The 17,149-nt window shown below is 39.8% G+C and overlaps 1 protein-coding gene across 1 annotated transcript in view; it reads left to right on the top strand.

Moving 5' to 3' along the window:
- Positions 1 to 17,149, top strand: part of EML6 (EMAP like 6) — a 288,683-nt gene that overhangs the window by 183,711 nt on the left and 87,823 nt on the right. The window contains exons 13-16 of the mRNA XM_055540113.1: positions 3,099 to 3,217; positions 5,147 to 5,333; positions 7,903 to 8,008; positions 14,475 to 14,568. Coding sequence (XP_055396088.1) covers positions 3,099 to 3,217; positions 5,147 to 5,333; positions 7,903 to 8,008; positions 14,475 to 14,568 — 506 coding nt within the window. The remainder of the gene's footprint in view (positions 1 to 3,098; positions 3,218 to 5,146; positions 5,334 to 7,902; positions 8,009 to 14,474; positions 14,569 to 17,149) is intronic.

Here is a 17,149-nt window from a genome sequence, read left to right on the forward strand (position 1 = left end):
AAGCAGAGTGACAATATACAGCCTTGATGTACTCCTTTTCCTATTTGGAATCAGTCTGTTGTTCCATGTCCAGTTATAACTAGAAGAAGTAAAATTCAGTCTTATGTTCTCAATTTCATTTGTCTTTTCAAAGAACCTACTCTTAGTTTTATTAATCTTTTCTACAGTTTTCCTATTCTCTATTTCATTTATTTCTGTGCTAATCTCTTTTATTTCCTTTCTTCTAACATTGGACTTAGTGTCCAAACTTTTTTCTAGCTCCTTGATGTATAATACTAAGTTCTTTATCCGAAATGTATCTTTTTTCTTAATGGATATGTTTATTAGCTACAAATGTTCCCCTTAAATATGCTTTTGCTGTATCCTATAAGTTCTGATATGTTGTGTTTCCATTTTCATTTCTGTCAGATTTTTAAAAATTTCCTTTTTAATTTCTTCTTTGATCCATTAGTTGTTCAGAAGTGTGTTAATTCCTACTTATTTGTGACTTTTTCAGCTTCCTGTTACTTATTTCTCAGTTCAGTTCAGTAGTTTAGTTGTGCCTGACTCTTTGCGACCCCATGGACTGCAGCACACCAGACTTCCCTGTCCATCACCTACTCCCAGAGCTTACTCAAACTCATGTCCATCGAGTCAGTGATACCATCCAGCCATCTCATCCTCTGTCTTCCCCTTCTCCTCCTGCCTTCAGTCTTTCCCAGCATCAGGGTCTTTTCTGATAAGTCAGTTCTTCACATCAGGTGGCCAAAGTATTGGAGCTCCAACTTCAGCATAAGTCCTTCCAGTGAATGTTCAGGATTGATTTCCTTTAGGATTGACTGGTTTGATTTCCTTGCAACCCAAAGGACTCTCAAGAGTCTTCTCCAACACCACAGTTCAAAAGTATCAATTCTTCTGTGCTCAGCTTTCTTTATGGTTCAACTCTCACGTCCATACATGGACTACTGCAAAAACCGTAGCTCTGACTAGATGGACTTCTGTCAATAGAGTAATGTCTCTGCTTGTTTAATATGCTGTCTAGGTTGGTCATAGCTTTTCTTCCAAGGAGCAAGCGTCTTTTATTTTCATGGCTGCAGTCACCATCTACAGTGATTTTGGAGCCCAAAAAATAAAGTCGTCACTGTTTCCATTGTTTCACCATCTACTTGCCATGAAGTGATGGGACCGGATGCCGTGATCTTAGTTTTTTGAATGTTGAGTCTTAAGCTAGCTTTTTCACTCTCCTCTTTCACTTTGATCAAGAGGTTCTTTAGTTCCTCTTCACTTTCTGCCATAAGGGTGGTGTCATCTGCCTATCTGAGGTTATTGATATTTCTCCCAGCAATCTTGATTCCAGCTTGTGCTTTAACCAGCCCAGCATTTCACATAATGTACTCTGCATATAAGTTAAATAAGCAGGGTGACAATATATAGCCTTCACATACTCCTTTCCCAATTTAGAACCAGTCTGTTGTTCCACATTCAGTTCTAACTGTTGCTTCTTGACCCACATACAGATTTCTCTAAGAGGCAGGTCAGGTGGTCTGGTATTCCCATCTCTTGAAGAATTTTCTACAGTTTGTTATGATCCACACAGTCAAAGGCTTTAGCATAGTCAATAAAGCAGAAGTATGTGTTTTTCTGGAATTCTCTTGCTTTTTCTATGATCCAACGGATGTTGGCAATTTGATCTCTGGTTTCTCTGCCTTTTCTAAATACAGCTTGAGCATCTGGAAATTCTCAGTTCATGTACTGTTGAAGCCTAGCTTGGAGAATTTTGAGCATTAATTTGCTAGTGTGTGAAATGAGTGCAATTGTGAAATAGTTTTAACATTCTTTGCATTGCCTTTCTTTGGGGTTGGAATGAAAACGGACCTTATCCAGTTCACTGCTGAGATTTACAAATTTGCTGGTATATTGAGTGCGGCACTTTCACAGCATCATCTTTTAGGATTTACTGTAGCTCAGCTGGAATTCCATCACCTCCACTAGCTTTGTTCATAGTGATGCTTCCTAAGGCTCACTTGACTTCACACTCCAGGATGTCTAGCTCTAGGTGAGTGATCACACCATTGTGGTTATCTGGCTCATTAAGATCTTTTTTATATAGTTCTTCTTTGTATTCTTTCCACCTCTTCTTAATATCTTCTGCTTCTTTTAGGTCCATACTTATTTCTGGTTTCATACAATAGTGGTCAGAAAAAGATACTTTATATAATTTTAGTCTTTTTAAATTTATTGAGCCTTGTTTTGTGGTCTAACATTATCTGTCCTAGAAAATGTTCCTTGTGCACTTGAGAAGAATGTGTATTTTGCTGCTGATAAATGAGATGTTTCATATTTGTTTGTTAGACTATTTGGTCTGTTGTTGTTGTTGTTTAGTTGCCAAGTCATGTCTGACTCTTTGAAACCCCACAGACTGCAGCGCGCCAAGCCTCCCTGTCCCCCACCATCTCCCAGAGTTTGCCTAAGTTCATGTACATTGCATCAGTGATGCCATTCAACCATCTCATCTTCTGTCATCCTCTTCTCCTTCTGCCTTCAGTCTTTCTCAGCATCAGGGTCTTTTCCAGTGAGTCATCTATTCACATCAAGTGGCCAAAGTTTTGATGCTTCAGCTTCAGCATCAGTCCTTCCAATGAATATTCAGGGTTGATTTCCTTTAAGATTGACTCGTTTGATCTCCTTGCTGTCCGAGGGACTCTCAAGAGTCTTCTCCAGCACCAGAGTTTGAAAGCATCTCTTCTTTGGCCTGTGGTATTGTTCAAATCTGTTTCATTATTGATTCTCTGGATGTTCAATCCGGTTGTTGAGAGTGGGATTTTACGGTTCCCAACTATTATTGTATTGATATTTATTTCTTCTTTTGGTTGTTAATATATGCTTTGCAGATTTAGATGGTGTCAGTTGCATAAATATTTACCATTGTTAAGTCTTCTCGATAAGTTGGCCCCTTTACCATTATATAATGCCCTTCTTTTTCTCTTGTGACCACTTTTAATTTCTAATGTTTTCAAAAACTTGATTTCCTGCAATTAAAGATTTCCTGAGAATGCCAAGATATTTATGTATTTGAAACCTGAAGAGTCTCTCACTAAGTGCTTCTGTTACCCATGAAGGTTTACAAAGAAGATCTACCTCAGCTAAAGCAACAAAGTAAAGAGAAAAACCACGCAGTGCCCTTCCTCAAACGAGAAAAGGCTCCTGAGGACAGCCTGAAACTGCAGTTCATACACGGGTAGGTGACGTGTCAGCATCCTATCAGCTTGTCCTCCTTGTCGGTGCTGCCCCTCTTGCGGCCGGCTCTCCCCTCCGCCTTGCGCTTACTTGTTCTTAATATTTTAACCATGACTCTCCGTCCAGTTTTCTCGGTGCTCTGTGTCCATCTCAGTGTGCGTGTCTAGATTTTTCATGCTTCAAGGCCTTTCGTGATACATGTGTTACTGTCACTCCTTGTTATTTCATTTTGTTCTCTCCATCTCTGCTTCCTTCATTCCATAACTCCTGCTTCCTTCATTCAGCTGGCTTTCCCAGGACAACCTTTCTCTGAAACACTTTTGATTCTAAATTATGTAATAATTTTGAATTTTGAAAATCATGTGCAACTTTCCACACTTTAAGTTGACATCGAAGATTATTTCAACCTAAGCTTAAATGCTTGTAAAAAGAGTATGATATCTAGTGTTTTATAAATACTCACAGTATTTATGGCTCACATTATAAATGGCTCCAGTGGAACCTAAATGCCATAGACATTTGATTTCCATCATTATCAGTTTAAAAAATACATGAACCCGTATTTCTGTTCTACTTCTCCCACAGAATTTTACCCTAATGTATTATTTTTATGCTGGTAAGTCTTTTATTGATCACCCTGTCTTAACTTCAACAAGGAAAAAACATACCTATCAGTTCAAATTAAATTTAATTTCCTGTGACCATAACTCTCTAACTCTATGCTCTCCAATATAGTATCTACTTGTAGCCAGTGAACACATGAAATGTGACTGCTCTGAATTAAGATGTGCTGTATATAGAAAATGGACACCAGATTTTGAAGACTTAATGTAAAAAAAGTATACACATCATTAAAATGTTTTATATTGATTACAGGTGGACATGATAATATTTTAGACACATTGGGTTAAATATTCTTAAGATAAATTTCATCTGTTCCTTTTCATTTTCTAATGTGACAATTATAACTTTTTAAATTACCTATGTGATTTACATAATATTTCTATTGGACAGTGCTGCTCTTAGCATTAACACATTTTTTTCTGGATTTAATTATCATTATAACTATTAATATTAATAATAAATAGCTGGCCAAATCAACATAAAGATAGTATAAATTCTGATAAACAGTTATTAAACATAAAAAATTTTATTGGAAAGAATATTAAGATAGAATTTTTTCAATGAGTTCAGACATATGTGCATATATATTTCTTATTGCTAAATGGTAATACAGTTTAGCATTTTATCTATTCCAATTTTGTACTTTTTAATGTAAGCACTAAGAAAACTTACTCATATCTACTTATTGAAGTAAATGAGAATAGAAGCAGTTTTATCACAGCAATGGTAATCAATTCTTTAAATTCCTCTTGAGTTACAGGCCAAAAATATAGATTGTGATTTTGATCTATCATGCAAAAATGTAATTTAATGGTCCATCAGCTGACAATTCAGTTAAATCACTTTTCAATTTTGTTAAAAGCAAAAAATTGTTTTGGTGTCCCTGGAAGGTTCGACATTTGAAGGTAGCACACCATAGTGAGATTCCAGATGAGTGAGAGGACTGACTTCCTAAACTGGGAGGAAGGCAGTTAGGAAATGGGAAGTGGGAAGGGAAAACCCACCCCTCATCACAGGTGTGTTCTCAGACTGGTCAGTTTTAAGAGAAAGCACATATAGTAGCTGAGGATCTGGAAGTAAATTCTGTTAAAATTACCAGTGTCCATTTGCCCCTTTGAAAGTCATCGCTTGCCTTCAGAGATCTTCATTCCCTCATTGAAGATCGCTGTCACAGGCAACTGTGGAGACACCGGGGTTCTACTTGTCCGTGTGCTTGCTAGCATGTTAACTTGATCTTCTCACAACTTCTGCTCTGTACATTCACTGCTTATTCAACTACTGTGCGTTTCTTGGACCTCTGCTTCAGTTACAGAGGCTACGATTGTAGAAACAATCTGTTCTACACACAAGCTGGAGAAGTGGTCTATCACATTGCTGCAGTTGCTGTCGTGTATAATAGGCAGCAGCACTCGCAGAGGCTGTACCTGGGACACGACGATGACATTCTCAGCCTGACCATTCATCCAGTGAAGGACTACGTGGCCACTGGGCAGGTATATATCTCCCCCGTAAGATGCGGATTTAGCTGAAGAGAGAGGATTTAGTTTTGAACTCAGTTTACACATAAGAAACTCAAGAAACACTTGGTAGAAATAAACCTGAGGTAGGAAGTTGAAGGTGCAGTGAATGCTGGATCATTTCATAATGGTGGGAAAAATCAACCAGTACATACCGGGGTTCCATCCCTGAGTTGGGAAGGTCCCCTGGAGAAGGACGTGGCAACCCACGCTAGTCTTCTTGCCTAGAGAGTCCCATGGACAGAGGAGCCTGGCAGGCTATTGTCCATAGGGTTGCAAAGAGTCGGACATGACTGAAGCGACTTAGCACAGCACAGGAAGTTGAAGGTGCAGTGAATACAGGATCATTTCATGATGATGGGAAAATCAACCAATACATACCAGAACTTTTGGGAAGCCTTTGAGGGATTCTTATTCTGACATGATGAAATCTGTGAACAGGATTAGGTGAAACTAAAATAATGTAAGTTCCATGAAGTCTTACTGTATTTACCTCCGTACTCAGAACTCAGTATATCCTAGGTACTCAAAACTGTTTACTGAATAAACCATATTTTAATACCAGTGTAACATCTAGTGTATAGTTATTGTCATAGAACTTAAAGTTGTATTAATTTGGGCTCATTCATTATTTTATATTTTAGCCTTCAAAAAACTAAATTTTATCTGAACCATCTTGGAATGCCTAAACCTTGGATTGAGTCTATAAGTGAAAAGCTGCTCAAAACAGAGCTCTGTGTTCAATTCAGCAAACAAAGAATCTGTTAAACTCAGATCTTGCTGGTAAAGCAGTAGTATTGTCAACAGTATTTTCAGTATTGTGCTCTTTTCTACCAGTGTTTAAGTTGCATTTTTATTTGGTTTTATCATGAGCTTTTAACTGTAGGAAATACTTCACCTGATCCTCAACATCAGAGTGGCGAATTCCAAGAAAAACTACTGGTATGAAGAGACCTGGGTTTGATTCCTGGGTTGGGAAGATCTCCTGGAGAAGGACGGCTACCCACTCCAGTATTCTGACCTGGAGAATTCCATGGACTATATAGTCCATGGAGTCGCAAAGAGTCAGAGACAACTGAGTGACTTTCCCTTTCCCTTTCACTTTCATGAGGGTCAAAGATTAACATGAGACAACAAACTATTTCTGAGACTTGACAGGAGGTAGAAGTCTTTGAACAGGGTTTATAGCCTGATGTTCATAGCCATGGATGAAACTGAGGTATGTAGAGAGTCAGCCCCCAGAAATGTGCATTTGGTGGGGAAAGAGTTCATAGCTCTTATATTATTTGTAAAAGGATTACAATCCCCCAGAAGGAAAGAGCCATTAAGTTAAACATGATTTGCTCCTCTTCCAACTGTAAATTAGATCATCTATTCTGTCTTAGCTGACATTACATTTTATAAGTAATTGATCACTGCTTTGCCTTTTCACTCTTTCCTGCCCCCTGCCCCTTTTTTGTCTTTCTTAGAAACAGATGGTGCCTGATTCATGGGTATTTAACATCCTTCCTTTGAAAGAAAAACCAGAGATTGGTTCTTTACCTAAACCCCTGAGAATCCACCACACTTTACACTGTAAATGGTGGGAAGCAGACCAGTATGCCAGTACCCTCTCCTGGGGTAATTGGGCCTCCACAGGCCAGTGTGAGAGTTGGGTGGACTCTGCTGAGTTACATGCATGACTTCATGTCCCATTTTTCCTTTTAGAGTCATCATACCCAACAAGGATTTTTTTCCCCCCTGTGTATTATAAGTGTGGCGGCTTCCCTTGTAGCTCAGTCGGTAAAGAATCTGCCTGCAATGCAGGGGACCCAGGTTCGATTCCTTGGTTGGGAAGATCCCCTGGAGAAGGAAATGGCAACCCACTCCAGTATTCTTGCCTGGAGAATCCCATGGACAGAGGAACCTGGAGGGCTATAGTCCATGGGGTCACAAGAATCGGACACAACTTAGCGACTAAACCACCACCACCATTATAAGTGAGGAAAACCAATTTAGTGGTACAGTTTTATCTGTTATTGGGAATTGGTGTGATAGAAGCTTGTGTCCCCTTGAGGAGTAGCCACTTAATGACAGAGTTAAGCCTTGAAACTTTCACTTCCCAGGGGTAAAAGTAGGGCCAGGCCTCCTTGAGATGGGTGGATAATTGGGGCAAGTAAAAGAGCTCTTAGGATAGACAGTGTCATGAAAACGAACAGCTGTGTTTTTTGATTAAGGAGTGGAATCGTGTAGAGTTGAGAAGGAGGGAAGGGAAGGATAGAACTGACAGAACAAAGCCCAGAAGACATTCGAACTAGAGTCTTAAATGTCCCTTAACTGGGAGCCATACACCAGGTCAGGCTCTTCTAGGACCCATCAAGACATTTAGACTCTTGGTTCCTCAGCTTCCTCTTCTGAGAAGCAGTGGAGTCGGACCAGAATATTTCCCAGGGTCTTCCTGCTCTCCACATATGTGGGGTTTTATTTCTGAGCAGCCCTTGACTCTAAGGAACAAAATCACTTTTATTATAATTTATAAGTTGTTAATAACACTCATCCTTTTAAGGTTGGAAGAGATGCAGCTATTCATGTCTGGGACACGCAGACTCTAAAATGTTTGTCACTGTTGAAAGGACAACATCAGAGAGGGGTGTGTGCCCTCGATTTCTCAGGTAAGCACCCGTTTGCCGCCAGAGTCACTGACAGATTGGTGGGAAGCAGACCAGTATGCCAGTACCACATTTACTTTGGGTTTTTTGAATCCTTTTATTTGGTTTAGTCCTGCTTGTAAGGAGTGAGCCCTTTGTGTGGCAGCTGCCCAGTCTTAGACTGGAAATCGGGTATGTGAATATCTCACTAAAAACGTGGCCTGTAGACCACGCCTCCTTTCCTCCTCTTCATTTCTTCTCTCCTGAGTCATTACCCAGAGCTCACCCTGTGTTCTGCATTTGCTTGAGAGATTTGAAATCCAGAGCAGCTGTTGCCACTGAAAGCTGTCGTTGCAAATGTCTGGCAGTGACTCAGAGCATCAATTTCATCTCTTTAAATAAATGGAAAGACAGCACTTGTGATTTAAAATATAAAGGACTAGAGGGAGGGCTGCAAATTCTCTGCAAAAGGCCACTTTACAACACTGGTGTTTTGAAAGTCAAATTTCATATTGAAAACATAGAACTGATGTTTCCATCTGTTTAACTTAAAATTTGAACACAGTGATGTTAATATACTAACCGATGAATAAAATTTTCTTCAGAGTAAGGCCATTTCTTTATGCTGGAATTGAAAAATGAGGGTTAAAACACAAAAGGTGTAAATTTTACCTAGAAATTTTTAGTAGTCCGAATTGTAAATATTAGATCTGTAGGAAAAATTTCTAACTTTCTACAGAAAACTGATTCTGTAATTTCTTTTTTTATAAATTCCACTCAAATGTGTACAATATGTATAATATTGGTTGTTAAATTCCATTTTACAACTCCAATCTCTCTCTTATATGCCTCCCTCTCTACTTTCCTCCCTCAAGCTGAACTTCCTCTCATCTGTGCCATGGTGGTTATGCTGGTCTCTTCCCATCCCCACTTCCTCCAGCCCATCCTGCCCCCTTCTGGAATCCTGTGGAAGTGCAGTAACATGTCGCTCCATGGACTCAGGCTGACTGACTCAAGGCTGAGCCCTTATTGAACTTTCATGGCCTCCCATGATCTGGCCTTGGTCTTCACTTGCAGTGTTTTCATCCACCACGCCAATCATGCTCCTTTACGTCTACCTATCTGGAGATCCTAAATGTACTCATGCCCTTCTTTTTGCCTGTGTTCCATTTTCATGTGTCTTGTTTAAGTTTAACCATCCCTTAAGACCAAGCTGAAAGTTTTATACTCCAGCCTTCCAGGGAGAAATGCCCTGTCCCTCTGCACTGCTTAACCCATTTGTTGTTATTGCTCTTAGGGTACCTGTTAGAGTCCATGGGGTACTGTAGTTATTTGTGTTAGCATCTCCTATGGCCCTCTCAGAATGTAAACTACCCATCTAGCCCATCTCTCTGTTCCCCACTGAGCATGTTAGAGTGCTGTGTACACAGGGGCTACTCCAAAAATGCGAATGAATGAAGTTTTGCTTAATGAGCTCTGTCTTGCCTTTCACTACTGCTACTAGAACTTTACATGTAAACCATCTTTGGATGAAAATTACCTTTATTCTCTGACCAGTCACACAGTACAGGTTTGTGGGGATGTCATATGAACCTTCCCATATGCCCTAAACTGCTATACACGTAGTTTATCCCAGGCCCCTCAGATTGTTGCCTAGGATAGAGAAACCAGATACTCTAAGAAGAGGCTGAGAAGCGGATTCTGTCCCTGCTTCTAATTCTATTTTAGGCAAATTAAGAAATGCTCAGATAAATATTTTCTGCATAAAAAGATATTTCTGTTTTAACAATACACTCTCTATTCACCAGATAACAGTCACTAGGGAAGAGCCCATTTATGCAGCAAATGTGTTATTTTTGATTGTGAAAAATCACATTTTTGGTCTCAGAATTTAAATACCATGTTAATTTTATAAATGGTGCCCAAAAAGCTAGGTGATAGTTTGAGAAAGCACTACAAGTAAGGACTATTGAGGAAGTGGGAAAGTGTCTATTGTGTTTGATCCATCACCTTGTGTGGTTCCATGAAGATGAACTGTGGTTGGTTGATCTTGGTGGTTTCTGTGGCCCTTCTGAAGGTGTGAGCTGAGCCTCTTCAGTTTAATTTATATTCATAGTCGTACCTTGTGTTATGATACAGCTTTAGTCTTAAACAGACACCTGCACAGCTTACATGTAATGAAGATCCAGAGAGTCTGATGGTATGGCTGAGGTCCAGAGCAGGGACCCAGGGCTCCTGGCTCTCAGTCCTGTAAAAAAGTCGCCAGGCCTGGGGCCATTGGGTGGCAGGAGCTGTGCCATCACTCTCCCTGCTCATCCTCCTGCCCCTTCCTGCCCCTGCCCCCCACCAGGGCTGGAGTGAACTTTTAGCAGGAGAGTCACTCAGCGTGATCCCTTTCTTCCTCACTGCCTCTAACCAATGGTCAGGGTTCCAGCCCCCCGCACCCCCATTCTCCAGTGTAAATGTGTCATGGGCACAGTAGTGCATAGAGGCTGCCACATGGGACGACCCCTCACCTCTGGTGAAAGAGACCCCTATGTTAGAATCGCCTCGAACCAAACACTTTCGTGAACTGCAGCAGGAACAACTATACCTTTCCTTTTGGGTACTTAAAGGAAACTGAGGAGTTTAAATCAACATGATGAGAGAGAAGTTTTACAGTTCCCGGTTTAACCATGTAAACAGGGTACCCACATTGGATATTAACTAGCCAGGGGCCTATCTGTGTGCCTCAGTGTACCCCCACACCCACCTATCTCTTATAAGTCGGCTCATCTTGGGGGATGTTGTGGAGACCTACTGATGATAGAAAGAAATTCTCATGGAAATACAAAGCAGGCACATTGTATGACAACTAGACAACAGATAAGCAGTTATCACTAGGAATTTGGATTAATCTATTCTTGCCCCTCTTCCGAAGCAAACAAAAAGAAGACATTTTTAATCAAAAACATTTCCAACAACATAACCCATACCTGTAAATTGTGTCAACAAGAAGGAATGAATTTATATTGTGTCACTTAATTGAGCAACTCTTTAACCTTGTGGATTTATTATCACTGTCTAGGGAAAATGGCAGAGAAGGCAATGGCACCCCACTCCAGTACTCTTGCCTGGAAAATCCCATGGATGGAGGAGCCTGGTGGGCTGCAGTCCATGGGGTTGCTGAGTCGGACTTTCACTTCTCACTTTCATGCATTGGAGAAGGCAATGGCACTCCACTCCAGTGTTCTTGCCTGGAGAATCCCAGGGACGGGGGAGCCTGGTGGGCTGCCGTCTATGGGGTCGCACAGAGTCAGACACGACTGAATCGACTTAGCAGCAGCAGCAGCAGGGAAAATGGAGGTTTTTGTTTCTGTGCTTGCAGTCAGGAAAGTGCTTCCACATGAATGGAAAACCGATTAGAAAGAAAAAGTTTAGCCACATACATATTTTCTACGCTAAATATCATCCTCATATTTTTAAAAACCTTCATTGCATAATAGTAATATCCACAAGGGCACATCTGAGATTGCTTGATTTCATTGTGCTTCAGTTCCAAAAACCTATGCATTTTTTATGAGTCCTGAATATAGGACCAACTTGTAATTGCCTGAATAAAATATTTCTCTTTCTAATTTGCCCTTTACTGTTGACATTAAGTGCCTCAGAATTATTTCTGGACTATGTCACAAAATATCCATAATTAATACATACTGTGACTAGAAAGGACATTTCCATATGTTTGAAAGTCAGAAACTCCAGCTAAATGGTCAAGGAACAATGGATTTTTCAAAGCTAAAGTCAAGCCTCTGTGAGGGGAAATAAAAACTGGGAAGACATCCACTTCCCTGGTGACTCAGACAGTAAAGAATCTACCTGCAATGTGGGAGACCTGGGTTCTGTCCCTGGATTGGGAAAATTCCCTGGAGGAGGGCATGGCAACCCACTCCAGTATTCTTGCTAGGAGAATCCCCATGGACAGAGGAGCCTGTCAGGCTACCATCAATGGGGTCGCAAAGGAGCCTGTCAGGCTCCTCAATGGGGTCGCAAAGAGTCGGACATGACTGAGCAACTAAGCACAGCACAGTTATATTTCAAAACTGTGTGATATGTAGAAATCCCCCACACTTGCAGAATTCAAGAAAAAGTCACCATCCTAAAAGAAAATGTATGTTTGTTGAGGCATCTCTGGATTTGTTCTGGGGCTTCATTGCTACTAGGTCACAAATTGGGGTAGAAAGATGGTATAACTATGAAGACAAGCTGATGGGGCCTAATAGAAGGTCTAATAAAAATAAACAAAAAGCAAAAAAAAAAAAAAAAAAACCTTACTCTAAGGCCTTTTTCAAAAGATGTAAAAAAATAAATAAAAGACTATCACTTAAAACGTGTGAACATTTGCATTAAGAAGGACATCTAATATAGCTACCCAGGTTACAAAAGAAAACAAAATATAGGATTTACAAATGCAAAAAAAAAGGAGGGGGAGACACTGAATATCTGTGCAGTGTTTTTGATTTAAAATTTCATGTAACAGAACATTCCCTCCATACCATCCATGGAGACATTCCATTTTTATCTCCCTCATCCTCCTAATGTCACCAGTATCATCAAAATTCACTGAAAAACATCTCAGTATGAGGATCATGTTGGAAATGTGATGCAAGTACTATAAGTACGTCTTAAGAGCTTACAATCTAAAAAGGGAACGAGAACTCTTCAATCAAAATCACCAAATACAGAGACATGCTAAAATAGAAACATAGCCAGGCCACACCAAGAGGTACTAGGAAAAGTCATGCTGGTAGTTCTGAACAAGAAGTCATCGCCAGTCCCTTCTTCCAAATGCATGAAAAGAGACCCGGCACAATTTAAATCCTGGTAACATTTAAGCATGAGGACATATTCATTATGATTTAGAAGACACATGTGTTTATAGTAGTCACTTCGTGGTCATTTAGGCCTTTAGCAAAGTGTTAATGTCTTCACCTAATACTATAGTCTAGGAGCTTGAAAGAGTTCATGTAACTTCCAAATCCTTGCCTCATACTTGGAATCAGTAGAGGATTGGGGGGGATTTGGTTTGTTAAGCCAGGCTCTTCCTTTTTCTTACTTTCCTTTTTCCTCCAGAAAAGGAGCAGACTACTGTTCCTAGTTGGTTGAGGGATGGTCTCTGGATCAAGTAAGGTGACTCAGGGGTTGGACATGAGTTAACCAGCATTCGGGGAGGGTTACTAGCTATAGCAAATATGGATACAGAAGACCCAGTTAAATTTGAATTTTAGACAAGCAATGCATAATTTCTTCATATAAGTATGTCTCATGCAATGTAATATTCATGCAATATAATATTGCAAGGGACATACTTGTACTAAGAAATTATCCATTGCTTATATGAAATCCCAGTTTGACTAGGGCTCCTTTATATTTCCTGGCTACCCTAATTTGACATCTACCCCAGGGCTATCTTTGAAAATACCAGTTGAAATCCTGAGTGGGCTGTGTGAGAAGCCCACTCACATACTCATTTCTTTACCCTGTTAATAATGGTTCCCTGTTGTCAGAGAAGACACCCCGCTAAACTGAGGCTTGATAAACTTGGCCACCATCTCCAGCCTACTCCAAGCTGGGGAGGAGCTGCTGACCCAAGACGCTTCTCCTGTAAATCTAGCTCTGTGAGGTGGCAGCAAAGGAAAGATTTATTGACTGTACCTTTTCTTTGGTCTTGAAATGAAAAAGCGAATTAACTATTTTGATTTCAAATTCAATTATGTCTCATATATATTTTTTATTTGACAAACAGCCTGTCCAAATCATTGATAGTATTATAAATAATATTTAATACTAAGAGAAAATGCTCATCATATACAAGTGGAAAAAAATAGTATGTTCACTATAATCCTGGTTTTGTTTTTTCAAAGCACATTTATGTAGGGAAACTTATTGATAAGATATGCATCAAATGTAGGCCTAAAAATTTGGAAAATTCTTAAATCTCCTCTGTATTTTCTCAATGTCCTACAGCAAACATATTACATTTGAAATAGGGAAAGTAAGAAGTTAAGACTTTTTAAATTATAAAGTCATTTTTTTGAAGGAATTTTCCAAGTTAAATTTAGTTTCTATAATGCTCTTATCTTGGAGGGTTAAATAGAACCAGTTTTTTAGAGCTCAGAATAGACTGAGAGTCACAAAGTTAAATGACTCTTCCAGTAAATGTCATGAGCTTTATCTGACACAAAATAGACAAGGTTTGGGGGACTTACTTGAGAAGCTCCCCCTAGCCCTGTGTCTGAGAGTGGAGTGTTGGATCAGCAATTCAGTTCAGCATCTACTTATTATACATTGAGAAGCTCCGCTATTAGCACTTACGCATTTCATTTAGTGAGATTCCTTTAGTGTATTCTTCTTCTAAGGTCAATTTCTTGTTCCTCTTTACAGTATATAAAATGTTTTGGTTTTTCATTGAAGAAATGAGTCATTTGACATTTATGTTGTTTTCATACAGCTGATGGAAAATGTCTGGTGTCGGTTGGTTTAGACGATTTTCACAGTATTGTGTTTTGGGACTGGAAAAAGGGAGAAAAGATAGCTACCACCAGGTAAGAAGCTGCCCGGGTCTTATAACATCCTGCCGATGATCACACTTCAGTAAATGTTAATAGTTTGCCTTCTCTGGTAAGATTTCATCTTCAAACTCAGATGAAGTTCACATCTTAACACCTAAATGAAAACATATTGTAATATTTCGTGGTGACAAACCTGACTTAGAGGAATTGATGTTTGTTTCAGGGAATTGAAGAATTCTGAAATCCTTTCCAGAGAGTTATCCACCACTTTGCTTTTAGTAGTCTACGCATTGTCTGTATCAGAGCTTTTTACCAGCAGTAGAAAAGCCACTTTTCTCAGCCTGTGCCTTGCCCCTTGTTTTTCAACTGTCTTAGCATCTGGTGAAGGACCGTCAATGTCACTGAAGTCAGCAGCATTTGTCATGAAGCTGTGGCATGCGGGAAAGGAGGCCCATCGTGTACATCTGCCACTCGCTTTCAAAGCAGGCAGATTGTTTCACTAATCTCCCTGTCTTATAAATAGACTTTCCAAGACCTACTGCCGTTTATAGACCACCTGTCCTCCCACACCCCAGCCTCCCTCCCTGCTGAATCAGCCCTAAGTCTGAACATTGCTTTCCATTCCTGCTTGCTTTGGGCTTAGCTGTTTGCCTGGCCATGGTCAGAGGTCAAAATAGTTGGCAACTAAGGACGATTTGTTGTCCAAGACATATTATCAGTATATCTCTCTATTGGTTCTTCCCTGTATAAACCAACTTCCTTTTTACCTTGCACCATAAAATCATTTTAAGTTGGTGGCTTTGAACTCCAGTATTCACTTTTTAAATTGATGTTTCCCTCTACAATATTAAATAGGGGGAAAGAGGGGTTTTCACAATTTGATTTAATGAATGAAGATCTATAAATCGCTGGAGAGTCAGAGGAGGAGCAGATGGAGTCTTGAGGACTCCAGCTGACCATCTTAGGATAAAAAAGGGAGCTTTTCTGATGACTGCTATTGAGATGGAATTCTTGGCAGCAAATGGCAGCTCATAAATCTGCCTACCCAAGCGGTTTTTCTTTTTGTCTCTCTAGTATTCCTCATGGTTTTATCACTCCCTGCTGATACTCATATTTAGCTTCTAATCAGAACTCTGCTTTCCTCCTAGATTAATATACTATATTTTACTTTAATATTTCTGCTAACTACCATTTGTATCATAGTTCATTTCAGGTAAAGCACATGTCTACATTTCAAAAGCCCCAGGAACTCAATTTCCCTACTAGAACACCCTCTGCAAATCTGATTGGCTTACTTGTACTCCAGAAACAGTAATAAAAGTGGAAGAAAGAAATATTAATATTTTAGAAGTATATATTTGATATGTTTGGTAGTGTTACTACTATTTAATTACCACAAAGCAACTTATCATTATGTTAATAATGCCATTTATTTTTGGAATTGCTCCCAAGCCACATGTCACATTGCCTGAAGAGGACACCTGCAGAATTACCCACAGAGAACAATTTCACAGATGTAACATTCATCCAGTGCTCTTTCCAGGAAGGTGTGTCAAAGATTGTTAAAGTTCTTTGGTTGAATACTAGATTTTTAAGCAATAAATAATATTTATACAATGTTAAAACAATCATAGATATTTATGTAAATAAGTAACCAAACAAAAAAAATTAAAATTCTACTTATGGCCTGAGGATTGGACTGCTTAAAGATACAAACGTTAAACACAGGACCATGAAAGAAGTGACAAAGAAAAAGGAATAATACTTCACTCACGGGACCTTACTGACTCCCGGGAGCCATCGTAGCTCCTCCAAGAGTCTCATTTACTCTCAGAGGATGGCTAACTCAGTGATATCCTTCACTCTGCTCTTCTGTGTCTCGGTCATTGCCACCATCACCTAGCCAGGCTCAACAGCAGACCTGCATCCCGCAGGTTGTGGGTTCTGGCAGGCAATATTCCACAGTAGTGCCCATGACCCAGGGTATGAGATTCCCCATGAGAGGAGGGGCATAGTTCATGGCTGAGACGGTATCACCTGTGGTGCTGCTGCTGCCTGAGGCTCACGTCTGCCCCCCTCCAAATAGCCACCCGTAGTTGTGATCGTGTTTAAGTGAACCTACGTTTTCATCCGCTCATAGAAATCAGACAGGTTCAGATATAGCCCATAAAGATCTTATTACAGATTTTGATGAGACTTGAACCAATCTCTTTGCACACTTTTTTGTTGATCTTTGCTAATTTTCATGAATGACTTCAGTCACCTCCATTACAAATGAATTGTTTATAGTCTCTTTTTCTTTTTCAAGGTTGGTATACAAGTAACCCATTTAACAACCAAGAGCAGTCTCTTATGGGCAGTAATGAAATAGCCTGATACCAGTGTCACTCGGGACAGAACAAAAAGGCAATTGATCAGGCACTTCCATATCCCTTTTTTTGGATTTCTATCACACCAGTGACAAGACCAGGGACAATGACTTTTATTAACAAACTTCATCTCAGAAGTTTGAACAGTGGGGACCTTAGGCAAAAGGTACAAGTTATCATGGTGTGCATAACAAGAATACTTCAACATTGAAAAGTACTTGTGTTTTTACTTTTAGGGACAAAAC

This window comes from Bubalus kerabau, chromosome 11 (genome assembly GCF_029407905.1).
Source record: "Bubalus kerabau isolate K-KA32 ecotype Philippines breed swamp buffalo chromosome 11, PCC_UOA_SB_1v2, whole genome shotgun sequence".
Classification (NCBI taxonomy): domain Eukaryota; kingdom Metazoa; phylum Chordata; class Mammalia; order Artiodactyla; family Bovidae; genus Bubalus; species Bubalus kerabau.